General features: G+C 56.5%; 2 protein-coding genes across 3 annotated transcripts in view; one reads left to right on the plus strand and one right to left on the minus strand.

Moving 5' to 3' along the window:
* The window catches only part of MACROD1 (mono-ADP ribosylhydrolase 1), a 60,385-nt gene that overhangs the window by 25,318 nt on the left and 15,986 nt on the right, over positions 1 to 19,081 (plus strand). The gene's annotated exons all lie outside the window — the stretch shown is intronic.
* Positions 3,560 to 5,658, minus strand: FLRT1 (fibronectin leucine rich transmembrane protein 1). The gene has a single exon (XM_090051175.1). It carries the CDS (start codon positions 5,656 to 5,658, stop codon positions 3,562 to 3,564), a length of 2,097 nt encoding a protein of 698 aa, XP_089907301.1. The 3' UTR covers positions 3,560 to 3,561.

The following is a 19,081-nucleotide window of genomic DNA, read 5'->3' on the forward strand; positions in this document are numbered from 1 at the left end:
AAGAGAGGTGTTGAGCTGGGGGCACCAGGCAGGGTGGGAGATCCCATCCCCCACCTAGGTCCACTGCCCTTGCATAGCCCATCTGGAGCAGACAGGAGGGGGTTTGAAGCTTCCCTGGCCTTGGACAGCAGGGAAAACAGGAGGAGCAGGGGAGGAGAGGGAACCTGCTTCCAAGCATGGAGAGGAAGTGGGGGAGGCTTACCTGCTTCAGGGTCTCCAAAGAAGTCTGCGGAGGCTGCCCTGGTGGGATGCGTCCCTACCAGTTGGGTAGGGGAGGAGGCTGGGAGTGGGGGTGTCTGCTCCTGCATCCTCCCCGCCCCACATCAAATCCTGGATCTGCCCCAAATTGTCCAACCTCTTAGCAAAACCCTGACACAACACCAGACATAGCTCCCGTAGTGCCCTGAAGAAATATGGGACTCCTCCCCCCAACCCTTGGCTTTAGTGCCTAGCAGTGGTTCCTTACACAGCCCGGGTCTTTCGCATCTCTCTGCCCTTAAATCCCTGACTTTGTGTGTGTGTGTGTGTGTGTGTGTGTGTGTGTGTGTGTGTGTGTGTGTGTGTGTGTGAAAAGCTGTGTCTGGGAGTGGGTATTATACATGTGTGAAAAGCTGCATCTGGGATGAAGTGTGTATGGAAAGCTGTGCATTTCTCTGGGAGGGTGCATATGTATACACGTAAAGCTATGTGTATGTGTGAAAAGCTACATGTGTCTGGGCTGGGGTGCATGTGTATGTGTGAAAAGCTGTGTTTGGGGGAGTGAAAAGCTGTGCGTCTTGGAGGGTGTGTGTGTGAAAAGCTGTGTATCAGTGGGCAGGGGAGTGTGTGTGTATGCACCTGGGAAAGAGTTTGTGTGTCAATGACATGTGCATATATGAACTTATCTATGGAAGAGAGACGATTGTGTCAGTGCATGCATATGGAAGACAAGCGTGTGTTGGTGGGTATAAGTGTGTGTCTGTGGGGTGGATATGCAACAGTAGCTTTGTGTGCCAGTGGGTGTGTGGGTATGAAAACCTTTATGTCAGTGGCATGTGTCTACATGTGCTTATATGTGGAAGGGAGATGTTTGTTCCAGTGCATGGTGTGGAAGACAGGCGTTACATGTCAATGGTATAGACACAACAGTGTGCCTGTGTGTCAGTGGGTGTGCATGTGCATCTTTATATGTGGAAGACAGCATTGTGTGTCTGTGGATGTGAGGGTGTGTCTGTGTGGGTGTATACACAATAGCAGCTTTGCATGTCAGTTGTGTGGGGGGGGTATAGACATGACAGCAGCTTTGTATGTCAGTGTGGATGTGAGTGTGTGAATATGTACAGAACAGCAATTTTTGTGCGTCAGTGTGTGGGTACTTGTATGTGGAAGACAAGCATTGTGGGCCATGTAAATGTGTACACAACGTGGCTGTGTGTGTCAGTGCGTAAGTGCAAACGTGTGTGCTTATATGTCAAAGACAGGTGTTGTGTGTCTGTGGGTGTGTGTGTCTATATGAGTGTATACACAGCAGCAGCTTTGTGTGTCAGTGTGTGTATATTTGTGTGTACTTTTTTTGCTCCCCACCCCCTGCCCAGAGACTGCTGTTACCGTATTTTCTCAGTTATGCATAACACAAACACACAATCTGATTTCCGGCAACTGAATCAAAGGTGGTGGGGGCATGTTGTATGTGACAAATATGGTATTACAGGGCTGTGAGGCACTTGCGCTCTGTAGCCAGGTGTGTGTGTGGTGTGCAGATGGTGGGGGGAACCATGCAGCTGTCTGGACAGGAGACTGCTGCTTTGTGTTGTGCTGTGTGTGTGTGCATGTCCTGGATGCTTGGGTTTTATGAGTGTGTGTGTGAGTGAGAGAGACTATGTTTGCCTAAGGGAGTCTTATTATGTGTCTCTAAGAGAGTCACACTTCTGTGTGTGGAAGGGAGGTGTGGTATGAAGAAGCAGCTGCGAGTGTGTGAGAGAGAGAGAGAGAAAAGGAGACAGCTGCCCTGTGTCACAATATGTGTATGTGTGTCCCAGACACTGGTGTATGAGTGTGTGTATATGTGTGTCTCAGACACCTGGGTTCCATGTGTTTATATGTGTCCTGAATGCCTGGGGTATGTGTGTGTGTGTGCAGGAGAGTATAGGCAAGTGATTTTTCACAGCCCAGCTGGTGCCAGCCCCTCCTGCCCTCTGCCCCACTTGGTGATGGGATCCTGGGTCCATCTGATGCCTTGTGGGACCAGGCAGAGCCCTGCCTTTGGGTGTGTGAGCTGAAGGCCCTAAAGAACTTGGGGGGTGTCTGTGGGCAGGACACCTGTGGGTTCCTACCCTGCCTTTAGCTGATGAGCACAATCTGGTAGTATAGAAGGGCGGGGGGGGGCAGAGCTGCGAGCCAGGACGCCTGGGTTCTCTGAAGGGAGCAGGGGCGGGTGTTTTTTATCAAGAGAAGCCAGGAGCCCAGACCCCTGGCTTCTCTTCCCTCTCTGGGACGGGGCATGGAGCTGGGAGCCCAGACTCCTGGGTTTTCTCCCCTTGCCTTCCAGAGCTTCCCCTTGCTCTCATGTTCAGGCCCTGCCCACACCCAGCAGTACCCCATCCCTGCCCCACTCCCATCATGCCCCCACCTTAAACCCAAGCCTAGGAAATCCTCCCTCAGGAGCTGCCCGGATGCAGCAGGACTGTAAAACCTCTGGGTGACAACCCTGTTCCTGGGTCCACTAGGGACCACCCTGGGTCATTCCCCCCCGCGCACAGCCCCCTGTCCTACCCTCAGGAAGAGAGAAGATAGATTTCCCTCTCCCTCTGGATGTCCTGATGATTCCCTGGGTCTCCCCAAAGCTGTTGTGCGCAGGGAGATCTACACCCACCTCCATGGACCCCATGCAACAAGGACTTGAAGACACAGGCACACACATACCCCAGACCATCACCTTTGGATCATCCCCACCAGCAAACCATGAGCGGGAATGATGGAGACGTCTGGAGACAGCTATATTTTTCACTCAGAAGGGATGTAGGGATGGGATCTGGTGATAGGTCCAAGAAGAACCCAAGAGCTTGAGAAAAACCCCCTTTGGGGAAAACCATGAAGAACCAGTGTCTTTTCCCCAAGCCGGAGAAGATGTGGCTGGAACAAAACAGCCCTAAAAATATATATCTTCCCCCCCAGCGATGGGACAGCTCAGATGTCTGGAGATAGATCTCCTCTCATCTCGAAGCCAAGGAGCCAGTGACTGAGGACGTTTGAGGGGGTGTGGGACTGTGACTGTCTTCCGTTGCTTAATTAACCTAACCCCTGAACGAAGCAATGGAGGGGAGTAGAAACAGGTAGTTTGATCTCTGTAGTTCCACCCGGATTCACGGCCTGGAATATTAAATAGAAACAAGGTCTGTTTGATAATCCCTTCCCCCCACCCCCCGCCAAATTTTTGTGGCCTACAAAAGAGTCTCCAGGTTGGGTTTTTCCTCATCCACCACGACCCCAGCTCCATCCCCCAGTGGGTCACGGGGGGCCAAAACGATGAGTTCTGGGTGGAAGGATCCACTGCCGGGGGAAAGAGGGGCAGGAGGTTGTCTATCATGTGTAGGAGTAATCTATGTCGGGGATCCCCCCGTCTCTGTACCCCCGCGTTGTGCCGTAGCCGATGGTGTGGGTGCTTTTGTAGAGGCTGGTGCCATTGGAAGGGAAGATGGTGTGAATGACATACTCCTCCTTGGCCCCATGGTGGTTGATGGGCAGCATCTGTAAGCCAGGGCCCCTGATCTCCAGGATGGAGTTGTCCTTCTTGGTACCCGACTCCACGTAGTCATCCTTCTTGCGGCTACCCCGGCTGTAGGCCCGGTGGCCTCTCAGCAGCTCGCCGGCCCGGTGGACGTACCAGCAGATAGCTGCCAAGATGAGGAGGAGGAAGACCAGTGCCACAGCCCCGCCCACAATGCCTGCCAAAGGTAGTCCGGCCAAGGGGTCTGCGCCCTGCTCCCGGTTGAGGGTGGTGGTGGGGCCATAGGCATCAGCTGTCTCTGCTTTGGCACACACGGGTGTCTCATTGGCCACATAGGCCTCACCGGTCTCCATAGTGACCATGCAGATGATGTAGGTGGACTTGGGCTCCAAGGCTGTCAGGAGATATTCAGTCTTGTCCCCCTGGACCAGTGTCTCAGTGATGGACCCCACTGCTGGGCTGTGACCTAGACGGAGCCAGCTGAGGCGGAAGGAGGCAGCAGGGAGCAGGGCCTTCCAGCTGATCCAGATGCTGTCAGCTGTCAGCGGCTTGACTGTGAGTACCAGGGCCTTGTCACCAGCCCCTGTGGCCAGCGGGTAGTCCACATTGGAGTCTGGCAAGCGGATACCCGGCCGCTTGGCCTTGAGTGTGAAGAGGGAGCCTTGGGGCGTGGTGACGGCTGTATCAGCTGCTGTGGTTTTGGCTGGCCCACCCACCTCAAAGCACTCATCCATCTCATTGGTGATGTCCTTGATGGCCATGCCCCGCACCTTCTCTGGTCCCTGACACATCAGCCCCCTCACGTTGACCACAGATGCCCGGGCTTTTACCCAGTCCCTCAACCACATCAAGTTACAGCCGCAAAACCATGGGTTGTTCCTCAGGAGAAGCTGGCTGAGGCTATCTAGGTCATCGAAGAGCCCTTTCGGCAAGGTGGTGAGGTTGTTGTTGGATAGATCCAACCTCTCCAGCTCTCGCATCTTGGCCAGGGTGTTGTAGGGCACGTGGCTGATGGCATTGTCCTGGAGATATAGCTTCTGCAGCCGGGAGCTGGGCAGGTTGAGCGGTGGGGCAGCCAGGGAGTTCCTCACCAGGGACAACTCGCTCAGGTTCTGCAGGCGGCTAAAGGTATCATCGGCGATGCGCTGGTTGGCCAAGAGGTTCCCATCCAACACCAAGCGCCGGAGATTGTGGAGCCCCTTGAAGGCATGGAGGGGAATAGTGGAGATACGGTTATCATCCAACCGCAGCTCTTCCAGCGTCCGGGGCAGGCCTGAAGGGATGCTGCTGAGATGGTTCCTGGAGAGGAAGAGCAACTTGAGGCGGGCGCTGTCGGCGAATGCGTCCTCCTCTATGCTTACGGTGGACACAGAGTTGTCGTCCAAGTGGAGCTTCTCTAGCAGCGGGAGCCGGGCCAGGGACTCACGGGCGATAGCCCGGACGTTGTTGTCCTGCAGATGCAGCTCCCGCAAGGACCGGGGCAGGTTGACGGGGAACTCATCCAGGTCGTTCTCGTATAGGTAGATGACCCTGACGCTTAGCTTGGCCTTGAGCTGGACAGGGATCCCAGCATTGCTGATGCGGTTGTTCTGGAGGTAAAGGGTGGTGGCGCCCTCTGGGATGTCATCGGGCACAGCTGTGAGCCCCCGGTCATTGCAGTAGATGAAGCCCCCATCGCAGCGGCACACAGATGGGCACGGTGTCCCCCCGGCCAGTGCGGCGGCTCCTAGCAGGGCCACCAGGCTGCAGCACAGCACCCGCCAGCTGCGCAGCTCCGGGTTTGCTGGGGGGGCTGGGGCTGCTGCGGGGGGCACTGCCTGCATGGCGCCAGGGGGGCGGGGTGAGGGCTCCGGGACCTGTGGGTTGGAGGGGAAAGAGAGGGGAGTCTCAGTCTGAGGGGTGGGGTTTATGCCTCCAGGCTCTTGACATCTTCTGTCTGTCCATCCATCCATCCACTTGTGCTTGCTTTGTCTCTCAATAGCCCCCCCCTCTACCTACCTACCTGCCTACTAACCCATCTGTTTGTCTGTCATTATCCAGCCATCCCTCCATCCATTCCTATACACCCGTTCCACCTAACCAGTAATCCATTCATTCATCCACGTATACTTGCTCCTTCTATCCCCATACACTCTGTCTGTCACGGAATCAGAGAAAAGTATCTGTCCCCATACATCCCCTCTGGCTGGCTGTCCTCAATTTTCTCATCCATCCATCCATCCATCCATCCACAGTTGCTCTATTTCTCTATCCCCACACCCTTCCTTTACCCACCTACATCTATCCACTTTCTTCATCTTTCTATCTGTCTCTTTCTCTATTTATCTATTCCTATACATCCCCTGTGTTTGTCTGTCTGTCCGTCTTCCATCTTACTCCTTTTCCTCCACTCATTCATCCATATCGCTGCTCTGTCCCCTCCATCCTTCCCTTTGTCCCTGCATTTGGGAGCCCTACATGGATCCCCCACCATCAAGACCAGCACCCCCTCCAAATATGAGCAGGTCCCTACAGAGCTCAGAACCGCCAGTGCCACCTCCCAAGGTGCTGTCACATATTGAACCCAGGTGTCCAGGCCCCCCAAACCCAGCAGCTCTGACTTGGCAGCAGCTGCATTGTTGTTGGCTGCTTTCCAAATCCAGCTGGATTCCTGATCCAGCCCCTTGCCCCCTGCTAACAGCCCTCATCCCCACCCTACTAACAGCCCCCCTGCCCCCCACCCCCGACTTGCTGAGCGGTAATCACAGAGATCCATGTTAGAGCCTGAGCTGTGACGTTGTGCTTGTTATTGGGGCTGTGGCCCCTGGGCCCCCCACTCCAGCCCAGCAGGCCCTGGAAGGGGTAATGGCTGCAGACACACGGGGTTTCTAGGGGGCTAGGGGGGTCCCTGGGAAGGGGCGGGTGGCTGTAAAGGCTGACAGGGAGGGGGTGGGGAATGAACAACTGTGTTCATTCATCCCCCCACATACATCTCCTCTGTCATCTGATTATCCACCTGTCCCCCAACACACCTCACCTGTCTGTCTGTCCATCCACCCACACCTATCTCTATCCATCCATCCCCCACACATCTGCTCTATTTCTCTGTCTATCTGTCTATCCCTCCATACCCTTTGTCTGTTATTCATCCATCCCCCCCACACACCCTCTCTCTCTCGGTCTGTCTCCCCACACACCCCTTTCATCTTGTCCATCCATCCCATCCATCCATCCGTCTATACCCCCATGCACCCACCTCCATCATCTATCTTCCCTTCCCCCCACACACCCCTTCTATCTGTCTGTCTGGCCATATATATATCCACACCCACATCCCATCTATCTATCTATCTATCCTTCCAAGCTCTCCTTTATCTCATATGTCTGTCTGCCCATCCCTCCACACATCTCATTTATTTATCTGTCTGTCTATCCATCAATTTATCTATCCAAAATCCCCCAACACATCACCTCTATCATCTGTCTATCCATCCGTCCCCCATATGTCCACTCTGTCTATCGCCTTACACACCCCTCTGTCAATGTCTGTCCATCCATCCCCCAATACAACCCCTGTCATCTGTCTGTCCATCTCCCCCACACTCTTTCCCCATCTGTTCATTCATCCCCCACACATCCACTCTATTTATTTCTCTGTCTATCCCTGCACACACCTCCTCTTTCTGTCTGTCTGTCCCCCCACCCTTTCTGTTATCCGCCCATCCCCCCAACACCCCCTATTTGTCTGTCTGTCCCCCACAATCTCTGTCTGTCTGTCCGTCCATCCATCCATCCTCCACATGCTCCCTCTCTCTGCCTGTCTATCTGCCCACACACCCTTTCCATCTTATCTGTCTATCCATCTAGCCTTCCATCCCCTATATCCCCTGTCTGTTTATCTATCCATCCACCCACCTCCCGCACACCCTTTATCTTTCACCTACCTATTTATCTGTCTATCTCTCCATCCCCCCCACACACCCCTTCTATCTACATATGTCTGTCTGTCTGTCCATCTACATATCTGTCCATCCATCTCACAGCACACCCCCTGTGTCATCTCTCTATCTGTCCATCAACCCATACCTTCTCTGTCTGTCTGACCATCCATTCCCAACACATCCACTCTGCCTATTTCTCTGTCTCTCCATTTACATACACCGGGGTGGGCAAAACGCGGCCTGGGGGCCAGATGTGGCCCGCCAGGCCATTCTATCTGGCCCATGGGGACCCTAAAAAAATTAGAAAATTAGAATCATAGAATCAATGAGTCGGAAGGGACCTAGACAGATCATCTAGTCCGACCCCCTGCCATGGGCAGGAAGGAGCACTAGGGTTGGGACTAGATGATCTGTCTAAATGAATATTTATCTGCCCCTGGCTGCCTGTCATGCAGCCCTCCATGGCTTGCCAAAACTTAGTAAGTGGCCCTCTACACAAAATAATTGCCCAATTCTGACATACACCCTCTGTCTGTCTGTCCTCCCGCAGCCTCTCTGTTTGTCTGTTATCCATCCATCCCCCCCACACCGTCCCTCCATCCATGTATCTATCTGTCCCCCACACCCTCTCCATCTGTCTGCCTGTCCATCTGTCCATCCATCCCCCACTGTCTGTTTTTGTCTATCCCTTCACACACCCCTTCCATCTTATCCAACTATCCAGCCATCCCCCACGCCCCCTCTATCTATCTATTTATCTATCCCCCACACTCCGTCTCTGTCCCTTCACACCCCCTTCCATTTTATCCATCCATCCATCCATCCCCTACATCCCCTCTATCTAATTTTATCCATCTATCATCCTCCATTTGTCCCCCTGTAAGCCCCTCAGTCAATCTGTCTATCATTCAATCCATCCATCTGCGCACACATCCTCTATCTATCTATTTACCTAACTATCCATCTATGCCCCAACAACTCACCTATCTGTCCATCCATCCTTCCCCACACTCCTTTTTTATCTATTGGAGGCGGAGACTGGGAGACCAGACACATTCTCTCCAGCTCTGGGGGGACAGTGGGGCCTAGGGGCTGAGAGCAGGCCTGGACACCTGGGTTCTCTCCAGCTTTGGGAGGGTGGTGGGGGCTGCAAGGTTACAGCTGTAACAGCTAAGGGTGGAACCCAGGCATCCCAGCTCCCCCCTGCTCTACCCCACCATCCCCCACTCCCTTCCCGGAGCTGGGAAGAGAGAGAACCCAGGAGATTTGTGGCTTGTTAAAAAAAAACAAAAAAAACCCCTACACTGCTAATTATTTTGCTCATTTCATGCTATTTGCATGCGCTTTATCTCAGCTCTGGCTGCACCCAGGTATGCAAATCTCTCTGAATATGATTACTGCCTTAAAGAGACGTGCACCTCATAGGAGACTTGCTGGAAAACCCAAGCTTGCCAAGGTTACTGGTATCAGTCTTCTGGGAAGATGGGCATCCAGATGAGGGTATTTGAACGCAGTTAGCAAGGTCCCCTTGTTAGGGGGAGATTTGTAGGTTCCAGGCTGGGGGAGCAATTGGAGTGGGATGGGTTTATCTGGAAACATGGGAAGGAGCTATCCATGTGTGGTGAATTTGTGGGCAAAAATGATGAATTTGGAAATTAGGTTGAGGGTTGCAGAGGGGGGAAAAAATAGTCGGGGGTTGAGTGGTTGCACAGTGCCCGGTGCCCCCAACCCTAGCCTGGGGGGTCTGTACAGTGCCCAGCACCCCCCAGTCCTGGCTTAGGGGATCTGTATGGTACCCAGTGTCCTCATCTTGGCCTGGGGGTTTGTACAGCACCCAGAGCCCCCCCAGTCTTGGCTTTGGGGGGCCTGTATAGTGCTGGGTGCCTCCTGGTCCCAGCCTGGGGGGTGGGGTATGTATAGCCTCTGGTGCCCCCTTATCCCAGCCTCAGAGGTCTGTACAGCACTCATTGCCCCCTATTCCCAGCCTGGGGGGCCTTTATAGTGCACAGTGCCCCTCCCCATCCAAGCAGTTGGGAGAGGCAGTTAGTACAGCACCCAGTGCCCTCTGATCCTGGCCTGGGGGGTCTGGACAGCAACTGTTGCCTCACAGTCTTAATCCAGTTGGTCTGTACAGAGCCTGGTGCCCCCAGTCCCAGCCAGTGGGGGGTCTGTCCAGCACCTGGCATCCCCAGTCTTGGTCTGGGGGGTCTGTACAGAGTCCAGCATGCTGGAGACCACCTGCAGACCCCAGACACCTCTCTTCCTTCTCCTTCCCTGCCCTGCAACTGCCTCCATTGATTCGCTTCTTCAGTCAATAGTAATTAGCTGGCCCCTGGGGCCACTCAAAGCCAGGCTCCCTAAGGAAGCGGCGGGGGGTTGGAGAAGAAGGCTGTGCTTGTGCCTTATTCTGCTTGGGTGCTGAGTCCCCTTGTGGTGCGGTCAAGACCCCAGCCCCACTTACAGCTCCTGCTCCCCTCATGAGGGCATTATAGCTTGGCTCTGGGTGTACAGTGCCTAGTGTGGAGGTCTCTGGCTGTGGGGGGTGGCCACCATAGGAATTTGAGTCTTGCAGTCACCAAACAGATCCAACCCAGGCATCCAGACTCTCAGCCCCTGCTCTGGACCCTCCAGACACCAATTTGCTTAGTGAGGAGAGAACCCAGGAGTCTGGGCTCTTAGCTCCCTCTGCTCTCACCTCCCAAACCCCACTCCCCTTCCTGAGCTGGAGACAATCACACTTGTTCTTACCTTCTTCTGTCTCACGCCTGCCCCTCCCCACCCAGAAGAACTCTCTTTCAGGGCAGCAGAGTCCCCCTGGGATGGGGCCTGTGGGGGCACGGCTCACACCTGTCGCAGCTCCATTGTCAGCAGCTAATGAGGCCCTGCCAGCCCCTGGCCCGGGCACACGCAGCCTCTCATGGTTCCAGCTCTGACTCCCAGTTCAGGGGCAGCAGCACAGGAGGGAGGACCTGAATTTCAGTGGCATCGTGGGCTGCCAGACTGGTTGGGAGTGGGGTGGCTCTGGGGCTGGGCTTCTTCCCTGGGGAGAAAGGATGCGGGTGTTAATGAGGGGAGAGTGCAGGGCAGGGGTGGAGGGGAGATGGATGTAACGATGTATGGAGTGGGGTTGGGGAGTGCGTGCATGTGTGTGCACATGCATACACACGACCCAGGCCTCTGGGACACACGCACCACACGTGTGCACACACACACACATATGACCTAGGTCTCTGGGGCACACACCACATACACACACACACGCACATACACCCACACACTCACGGAACCCAGGCCTCCTATGCACACACATGTATATGCAGATACACATTGAGGATGCAGGCCTCCAGGACACACGTGCACATACACAGGACTGAGGCGCCCAGGATAAACGTGCACACATATGGAACCATGGTATATGGGTCACACACGCACACGCACACAGAGAACCTAGGTATCCAGGACATGCATACATGCATACACAGGCATCTGCCCCCCCCAGCATGTGGGGCTACTGTAGTCTGGGCAGAGCTGAGTTGTGGCTGCTCCCGGGCTGAGGCCTTGGGGGCACTGGGCAGGAAGGGGCGCTGGGAGCCTAGACGTCTGGGTTCTCTCTCCCTGGCCCCGCTCTTCCCCTGCCTGACAGAGCAGTAATTAAACCACGGTCAGTGAATTAGGACTTGATTAAATTTTTTATGGGCAGTATAATTGAGCTTTCAGGAGGCTCTGCTGGGACCTGCTGCCAATGTGCCCTTCCCCCAGTGGGGCCCTTACTTCTGACCTGTAGCCCCCTGCCCCCCCCAACTCTGCTGATGCCCCTCACTCCTGACCTGAAGCCCCCCCTGCCCCCCCCAGCCCTGCAGTGCCCCTCACTCCTGACCTGCAGCTCCCTGGCTGGCACCTTGGCTCTCAGCTCCCATTTTATCATCCACCTCACCCCACTTCAAGTGTCAAGGAGAGAGCCCAGGTGTTTGGGGCTCCCGGCCCCACCTCCCTGCCGTTCTGAGGCTCTTTCACCTGAGTGTGAAGGACCAGTCGACACTGTCCAGGCCACAGGGGTGACCGTGTCTCCACCCCACCCCCAGCCTCTTCTTCCCAGAGCATCCCCCAGTCTCTTCCAGTCCTTATTGGGATCCAGCTCCAAGGTAACCTCGGCCCCCCTGTCTGCCCCCCCGTGCCCCTGGGAGGAGCGGGAGTTCATGTGGATGCATGATTCGTGTGGAGGATAACAGCCCTACGGCTGCTGCTAGCTGGGCCCCTTTGGGAGCCTCGCGGAGGGGCTACGGTAGGGGCCCACATCCCCCTGGTATGGGGCAGCTGGCACCTCTGGTCCCATGATCTCGGCCTGGGGATCTGTACAGCTCCCAGCGCCTCTGGTCCCAGCCCAGGGGGTCTGTGCAGTGCCCAGTACCCCCCTAATCCCAGCCTGGGGGGGTCTGTGCAGTGCCCAGCATTCCTGCAATCCCAGGCTGGGGGGGCAGGGTGTACAGTGCCCAATGCCCCCCCAGTCCTGGCCTGGGGTGGGGTCTGTACAGCGCCTGGTGCCCCCGGATCCTGGCAGTGGTTCCATGATGTGAGCAAGGCTGGTGGAGCTGCTGTTTACACCAGGTGATGTATTTGCCCTGTGGGTTTGGCTAATTTGCCCCTGAGGGCAGCGCTCTCCCCCTTCAACTCCACCCCAAACTGGTCCAAGCTGGTTCTCTTTACTGGGGGGCCTGTTTATCCAGCTTGTGGGTCCCAGTGCCCACCCCGCCCCCAAGCCCCTTGCCTGGGAACCTGGCGTGACACGTCCCCCTCCCAGGGCTCTTGGTTTGCCTCACAGAGCTGGCCCTTGGGATGTTGCCAGGATACCAGCCTCAGTGGGGGCTCTCCAGAGACCCCCCCCAAAGGAGCTGGAGGTGAAAACAAAGGGCACGTGATAGGATAGAGCCCAGGTGTCCCGGCCCCCAGCCCCGGAGGCCCCACGCCCCTCCCAGGGCTGGGAGAGATCCCAGGGTCTGGGTCCCCGCCTTGCCAGCCCCCACTCCCCTCCTAGACCGTGGAGAGAGCCCAGGCGTGCAGGCTCCCAGCTTAGCCTCCCAGACCCCACTCTGCCCCCAGAGCTGGGAAAGAACCTAGGGGTGTCCAGGCCCCCCGCCCCAGCTGCCCATCCCTTTCCCACCCTTCCCCGGTTTGGGGGAGAATCCAGGCTCTCAGGTCCCCTAGCCATAAGCCCCCAACCCCCACTGCATGTGGGCTCGCAGCCCCCCTCCCCTCCTGCTCTCCCCACCCCCAGCCCCCAATGTCCCCTTGAAGCTGGAAAGAACCCGGGCATCCGGGCTTCCAGTCGCCACTGCTGTAAACCCCCAGCCCCCACTTCTCTCCCAGAGACCCCAGGCATCCGGGCTCTCAACGCTGCCATCCACCAGCCCTGACTCCCCTTCCAGAGCTGGAGAGACCCCAGACATCTGGGCTCCCAGACCCACACAGTCCAGGCCCTTATTAACACCACTCATTAAACACAGAGATATGCCCCTCCCCCCACTGGACTCCTGGGTTCCAGCCTCACCACCTGTCTCGCCATCCCTACCAAAACCACCGATGTCCTTGAGAACCCAGTGCTGGGTTGCAGCTGGCTCTGGGGTGGGTATCAGGGCTGGGTATAATAGAGCCCGTCACCCAGCACTGGGGTGCAGCCGGCTCTTGGGCGGTGTCAGGGCTGGGGATACAGGGCCCCTCACTGAGATGCAGCTGGCTCTGGGCTGGACTGTGAGAGCAGCTGAACAGAACAGAGGCAGCCAGCTCTGGGGAGATGTCGGGGATGAGGATCTTGGTCTTCTCACCTGGGGAAACCGAGGCACACCCCCAGCCCTCTGTGCAGCTCAGAGTGCCTGGCTCAGCATCCCCCATGCCCGGCGCCGCCCCGGGTGTCTCCACTGGCTGTGACCTCTGCAGAGATGCTGCGGCTGTAACCCAAGAGTCCCCGCAGACCCCCGCCCCGAAGATGATGGCTTGGTGAAACTTGATTCCCTCCCCTGCCTGCCACAGCCCCCCCGCCCCCCTCCCCAGCCTGCCACCCATGAAGGCAGTGTGGTCTACAGCTGCTCCATTTACTCTGCATCTGCCTGGCACCCTTTGATTCTGGCCTGGGGGGTCTGAACAGTGCTTGGCACCCTCCAATCCCAGCTTAGAAGGTCTGTACAGCACCTGGCACCCCCAGATCCTGGCCTGGGAGTGGGTCTCTACAGTGCCTGGTGTTCCCCAGTCCCAGCCAGGGGGGTCTGTACAGCGCCTCTCAACCCCAGCCTGGAGGGTCTTTGTGCCATCGTCAGTGCAGTAGTGGTAGACTAGGATGGAGCTCCCTGGGTAACTGGTCCATAGGCAAGTTGGTAGCTGGCACTGAAGCTGCTGGCAGGCAGTGGGGGCTCCCCAGAGGCTGCCCCGGGGGGCAGGGATGGTAAACATGCCCCCCCAGTGGGGATATTTACAGCCTGGTTTCTGCCCCCATGGGGGGCATCTGGGCCCTGCCAGGACTTGTTACCATAGCAGTGGGGGGGGAATCCCTGGGCACAGCCCGCATCCCCCCACCCGCAAGGAGGCTGTTACCATGCTGTTTTGTTAGCAGGAGTCTTAATGAGGCATCTATGGGATGCAAGGAAGATACGGACTGACCTGACTCCCCCCCCTTGCCAGGATTAGGGGGACCAGGTGCTGTACATAACCCCCAAGGCTAGGATCAGGAGGTACTGTACAGACCTCCCAGGCTAAGACTGGGGACGCCAGGTGCTATACAGACCCCCAAGCCGAGACTGGGGATGCCAGGTGCTGTATAACCCCCCCAGGCTGGGATCAGGGGGCACTGGGCACTGCACAGACCCCCCAGGCTGGGACTGGGGGTGCTGGGGGCCTAGCAGGAGGGAGGCGCTGGGAGGAAGCGGGTCCCTTTGTGCCTCGCAGCTGCTCTGCGCTTGGAGCAGGACGAGGGGGTGTCATAATAGGCCCCTCTCATCTCCAGCCTCAAAGGCCCCTTTGTCCCCAGTCTGGCTCCTTCCTGGCTTCTCAGAGCAGGAGCTCCCCCGCCCCCCACCCTCCCCAGCTCCAGCAGGGGAGGGGAGACCCTGCCCCAACCCTAGAGCCAAGCTGTGTCACACCCCCATCTTGACCACTCCCATCCCCCCAAGATATGGAGTTAGGGGGCTCTGGCTGGGATACAGCAGGGACCTGCAGGCTGGTTTGTAGATTGGGAGAGAACCCAGGTGTCCTGGCTCCCAGCCCCCATGCTGTAAGCAGCCAGTGCCACTCCCCTCCCAGAGCTGGAAGGAGCCCAGGCATCTGGGTCCCAACTCAAAGCCTCCAGCCCCCACTCCCCTTCCCAAGCTGGAAAGAACTCAGGTGTCTGGGGGAGCACCGTTCTAACCCACCGGACCCTACACACCTCCCAGAGCTGCAGGGAACCAGGTGTCTGGGCTCCCAGCTTCCCCTGCTTTGATCCTTCAGTTCCCACTCCCCTCCTAGAGAAACCAGGTGTCTGAGCTCCTCCTGCTTTAACCCCCCAGCCCCCACTCCCGTCCCAGAGATGCAGAAAACGCAGGTGTCTGGGCTTTCAGTACCCCACCCGCCCATACCTCACAGCCCCCACTCCCTTTCCTGATCTGGACACCACAAACATACAGGTCATGGCACAGTGACATCCCCCCCACTGTGAATAAGCCAACCATGACATATTCAGGATGTACAGCACCAAGCACACAGGGATCAAGGAATTAGCATGGAGCCGACTTCCCTGGGTCTTCCCCCTCAGGGGTGAGGACAAAGCTGTATCTACCCCTGTCCTGGAAGCATCTGCAGCCCATTTTGGGGTGCTCCTATTAGCAGCAATACAGCAGTATCAGGGATCGCCTTAACATTAGAGGCCTCAGTGTTGGGGATCTGCTATTAGTAGCAATACAGTCATAATCATTGTGAGGTGGATGCGCTGTTGTCATCAATACCATAGTACCCTGTGGTGGGGGGGGGCATTTTGCAAGCCATTCTATTAGCAGAAATACTGTTGTTCCCTCTGGTCCCATTGGGGGCTGTTTGCTATTATTGGGATTACTCCACTCAGACTCCATTATGGGGGTGTGCACTATTAGCAGCAGTATGGTAGTACACAGGGGGGCCATTCTCAGGGCCATGCTATTAGCAACAATACACTGGTACCCAAAGCCCCACTGAGGGCTTTGTGCTATTAATGGCAATATGGTAGCACCCAGGCCTCATTGTGGGGTGCATGCTGTTAGTTGCAATACAGTAATACCCCCACATGCTGGGGCACTATTAGCAGCGATATGGTAGTACACCCTCTCCAGGGGCATCATTTTGTGGTGTACACTCTTAGCTGCATTACAGTAGATCCAGGCATCATTATGGGCAAGTGTTTTAGCAGCATTACGGTAACATCTGGGGGGTCCCCTCACCCCTTGCTCTGTCTCCAGCCACACTAGTGACTCCAGCTCGCACTAGTGACCCCAACCTTGGACTAGTGACCCTAACTCTTCCTCTTGACCCCTAGATCTCACTAGTGACATTTAGCTCACACTGACACCCAGCTTACACTAATGACAATTACTTCACACTCATGACACCCAGCCTGTACCGCAGTCTCTAGTTTGCACTAGTGTACCCACCTCACACTAGTGACAGTTAGCTTGCTCTAGTGACAATTAGCTTGCCCTAGTGACATTCAGCTTGCACTAGTGACCTCCAGATTGCACTAGGGACAGTCACCTTGCACTAGAGACCCCCAATTTGCCCTCATGATCTCTAGGTCTCTCAAGTGACACTCAGCTCACACTCTCAGTTTGCATTAGTGACCCCTAGATTTCACTAGTCACACCCAGCCACACAAGTGACAGTCTACTTGCACTAGTGACTTCCAACCACACTAGTGACACCCAGATAACACCAGCAAAGCCCAGTCCACATGAGTGACCCCCCCCCCCAGGAATATTAGTGACACCCACCTTGCACTAGCAATACATAGCCACATTAGTGAGACTGGGCTTCACTAGTGATACACAGCTCATGCTAGGATGTCTCAGCTCCCACTGAGACCAGCCCAGCTCAAACGACTGACCCTCAGGCATACTGGTGCCCCCACCTTGCACCAGTGATTCTTGGCTTGTACTAATGCTGTAATACCAAGCCACAGTAGTGATACCCAGCTCACACTAGTGGCACACAGTGACCCCCTGAGTTTGTGCAACTGACATGCACCTGACACGAGTGAAACACGATGCGGGTGCAGGGATGTGGCACCCCTGTCTCAGCTGCGCTAGTGAAAACATGTTGTATGGGGAAGGGGGCAAAGAGGCTTGCATTGATTTCTACTACAAGAGGTGTGGGGAGGCAGGGCTTGGCTTGTCTGTCATCTGCTCCATCTAAGGGGCACACTTGTGATGGCTCACGCCAAGTTTGTCACACAAGGGAACTGGTATCTTGGACCAGCATTGGTAGTGAATACCAGAGCACACACCAGGGCTGAGATTGGGCTCCGTTGCACCATGGGGGGCTGACAGCTGTTTTGCCTTTGAAGGAAACTGAGGCACAAGTATTGCAGCTCCTCACACGTACCAACTCGGGAGTTCACGAGCACACAGCTTACAGCCTAGGGACCCAGGCATCCAGAGATGATTGTGCAAGGGTGAGGGGGGCTGGAAAGATCCTCAGGGAGGCGTGTGGTCTCCTGGAGGTGTCTGGGCCCCACAGCCCCTGCCCCCCCAGCCCTGCAGGTGCCCATCACTTCTGAGCTGCAGCCCCCTGCCCCTCCCAGCCCTGCTGGTGCGCCTCACTCCCAACCCACAGCCCCTTCGCTCATCCCCTGTGCGAGGCCTAGCAGCCGTCTCCTCGCATGGCATGCCGGGTGGAGGGGGCGGGCAGCGGGGCCTGGCGTTAATTAGCAGCACATGTTGTTTCCTCGTTAGGCGAATGAAATAATTGCAGCTCTAGGAAATTACCAGGAGGAGGAAGCCGGCGCCGACGTGTCAGACGCACCCAAGGCGGGGGGGTAGGAGGGCACATGCGAGGCAGGCACGTGTGGGTGTGACACGAGCACATGGTGCCAATGGGTGTTGTGGGGCCAGAGTGAGGGGAGTGTGACTGGATTATGCAGTGACAGGAGGGTGAGAGAGGCAGTGTGTGTGTGTGTGTGTGCCTGCATGTGCCCTGGGTGCCTGGGTTCCATGTGCGTGTTGCTCGCTGTGGGACCTGCATCTGTCACTGTGCCCATGGCCACACCCTCCCTTGCACGATGGAGGCTGTCTGGACTCACTGCATGTGCACACACAATTGCTCCCCACCCCCGCACACCCTGCCCTGAGCTGCACAGACAGGCAGGCACATGGGCAGCACACAGAACACACATGTACGCATGTATGCGACCCCCCCCCCCAGTGCCCTGAGAGCCATGGAGCAGAGACACAAACAGCTCCAAGGGGGTGACGGCACCAATAATGATTGTTACATCAGCCCCAGGGGCAGGGTTACGAGGGAGCGTGCAAGTTGCCTGTGCATTCTCTCTCCCCGGCCCTGCTGGTACCCTTCACTCCTGACCCACAACTCCCTGATCCCTCCAGCCCTGCCGGTGCCCCTCATTCCTGAACTGCAGCCCCCTGACCTCCCAGCCCTGCTGGTGCTCCTTCATTACACTGACTGTGATGGAACTAGGGAAGGAACCAAGGTGTCCTGACCTCCAGCCTCTGCCCAACTTTGTAGCCTCCTGGAGCCAGAGAGAACCCAGGCGTTCGGCACCATCAGTCCCTCCCACCATAACTGAGCCCTGGAACTGGAGATGAAGCAGTAAAGCAGCTGCTCCGTGTGTGTGTATGTGTGCGTGTGTATTCAAGCATGTGCACGTGTGTTGATGAATTTGCTGGATCATCATCTCTGCAGCCTGTTTGTCCCCCCACACCCCATGCCAGCACTGAGAAATAAGCTCCTGGCTCTTTAAGGAGGTAGCGAGTCTTCTGCTGGTGCTCACTGTGCTCTAAGTATTGTAGCCCCGATGCTGGGCACTCTCCAGACTCCCAGGCTGGGATTGGGGGGTGCCAGACTCTGTCCAGGCCCTGAGCCAGCCCCTGCCCCTGGACTGCTTAGATAAAGGCTGGGAGGGGAAACTGAGGCACAGAGGGATGCCAGAAATAGAACCCAGGAGTCCTGGCCCCTGCCACAGACTTCTCTTGCACATTTTCTGTGCACAGGTGACATGGGTACATGTGTGTGTAGGGAGACAGGTGACCTCAGCTGGCACTTGCACATGTCCCTCTGAGCATGTGTAAGTGTGTATCACAGCCTGTGCTGCTTCCCCTGCTCTCTGGCTGTCCCCACAAGGGGTGGGGAGGGGTTGGGGGTATGGGCCCATGCAGTACCTGGTGCCTCCCCCCCAGAAGGAGTGGACAGTCCCCTCCCCTCCCAGAGCTGGAGAGAACCCAGGCATCCG

Source organism: Crocodylus siamensis, chromosome 6 (assembly GCF_052110815.1).
Source record: "Crocodylus siamensis isolate JL-2025a chromosome 6, ASM5211081v1, whole genome shotgun sequence".
NCBI lineage: Eukaryota > Metazoa > Chordata > Crocodylia > Crocodylidae > Crocodylus > Crocodylus siamensis.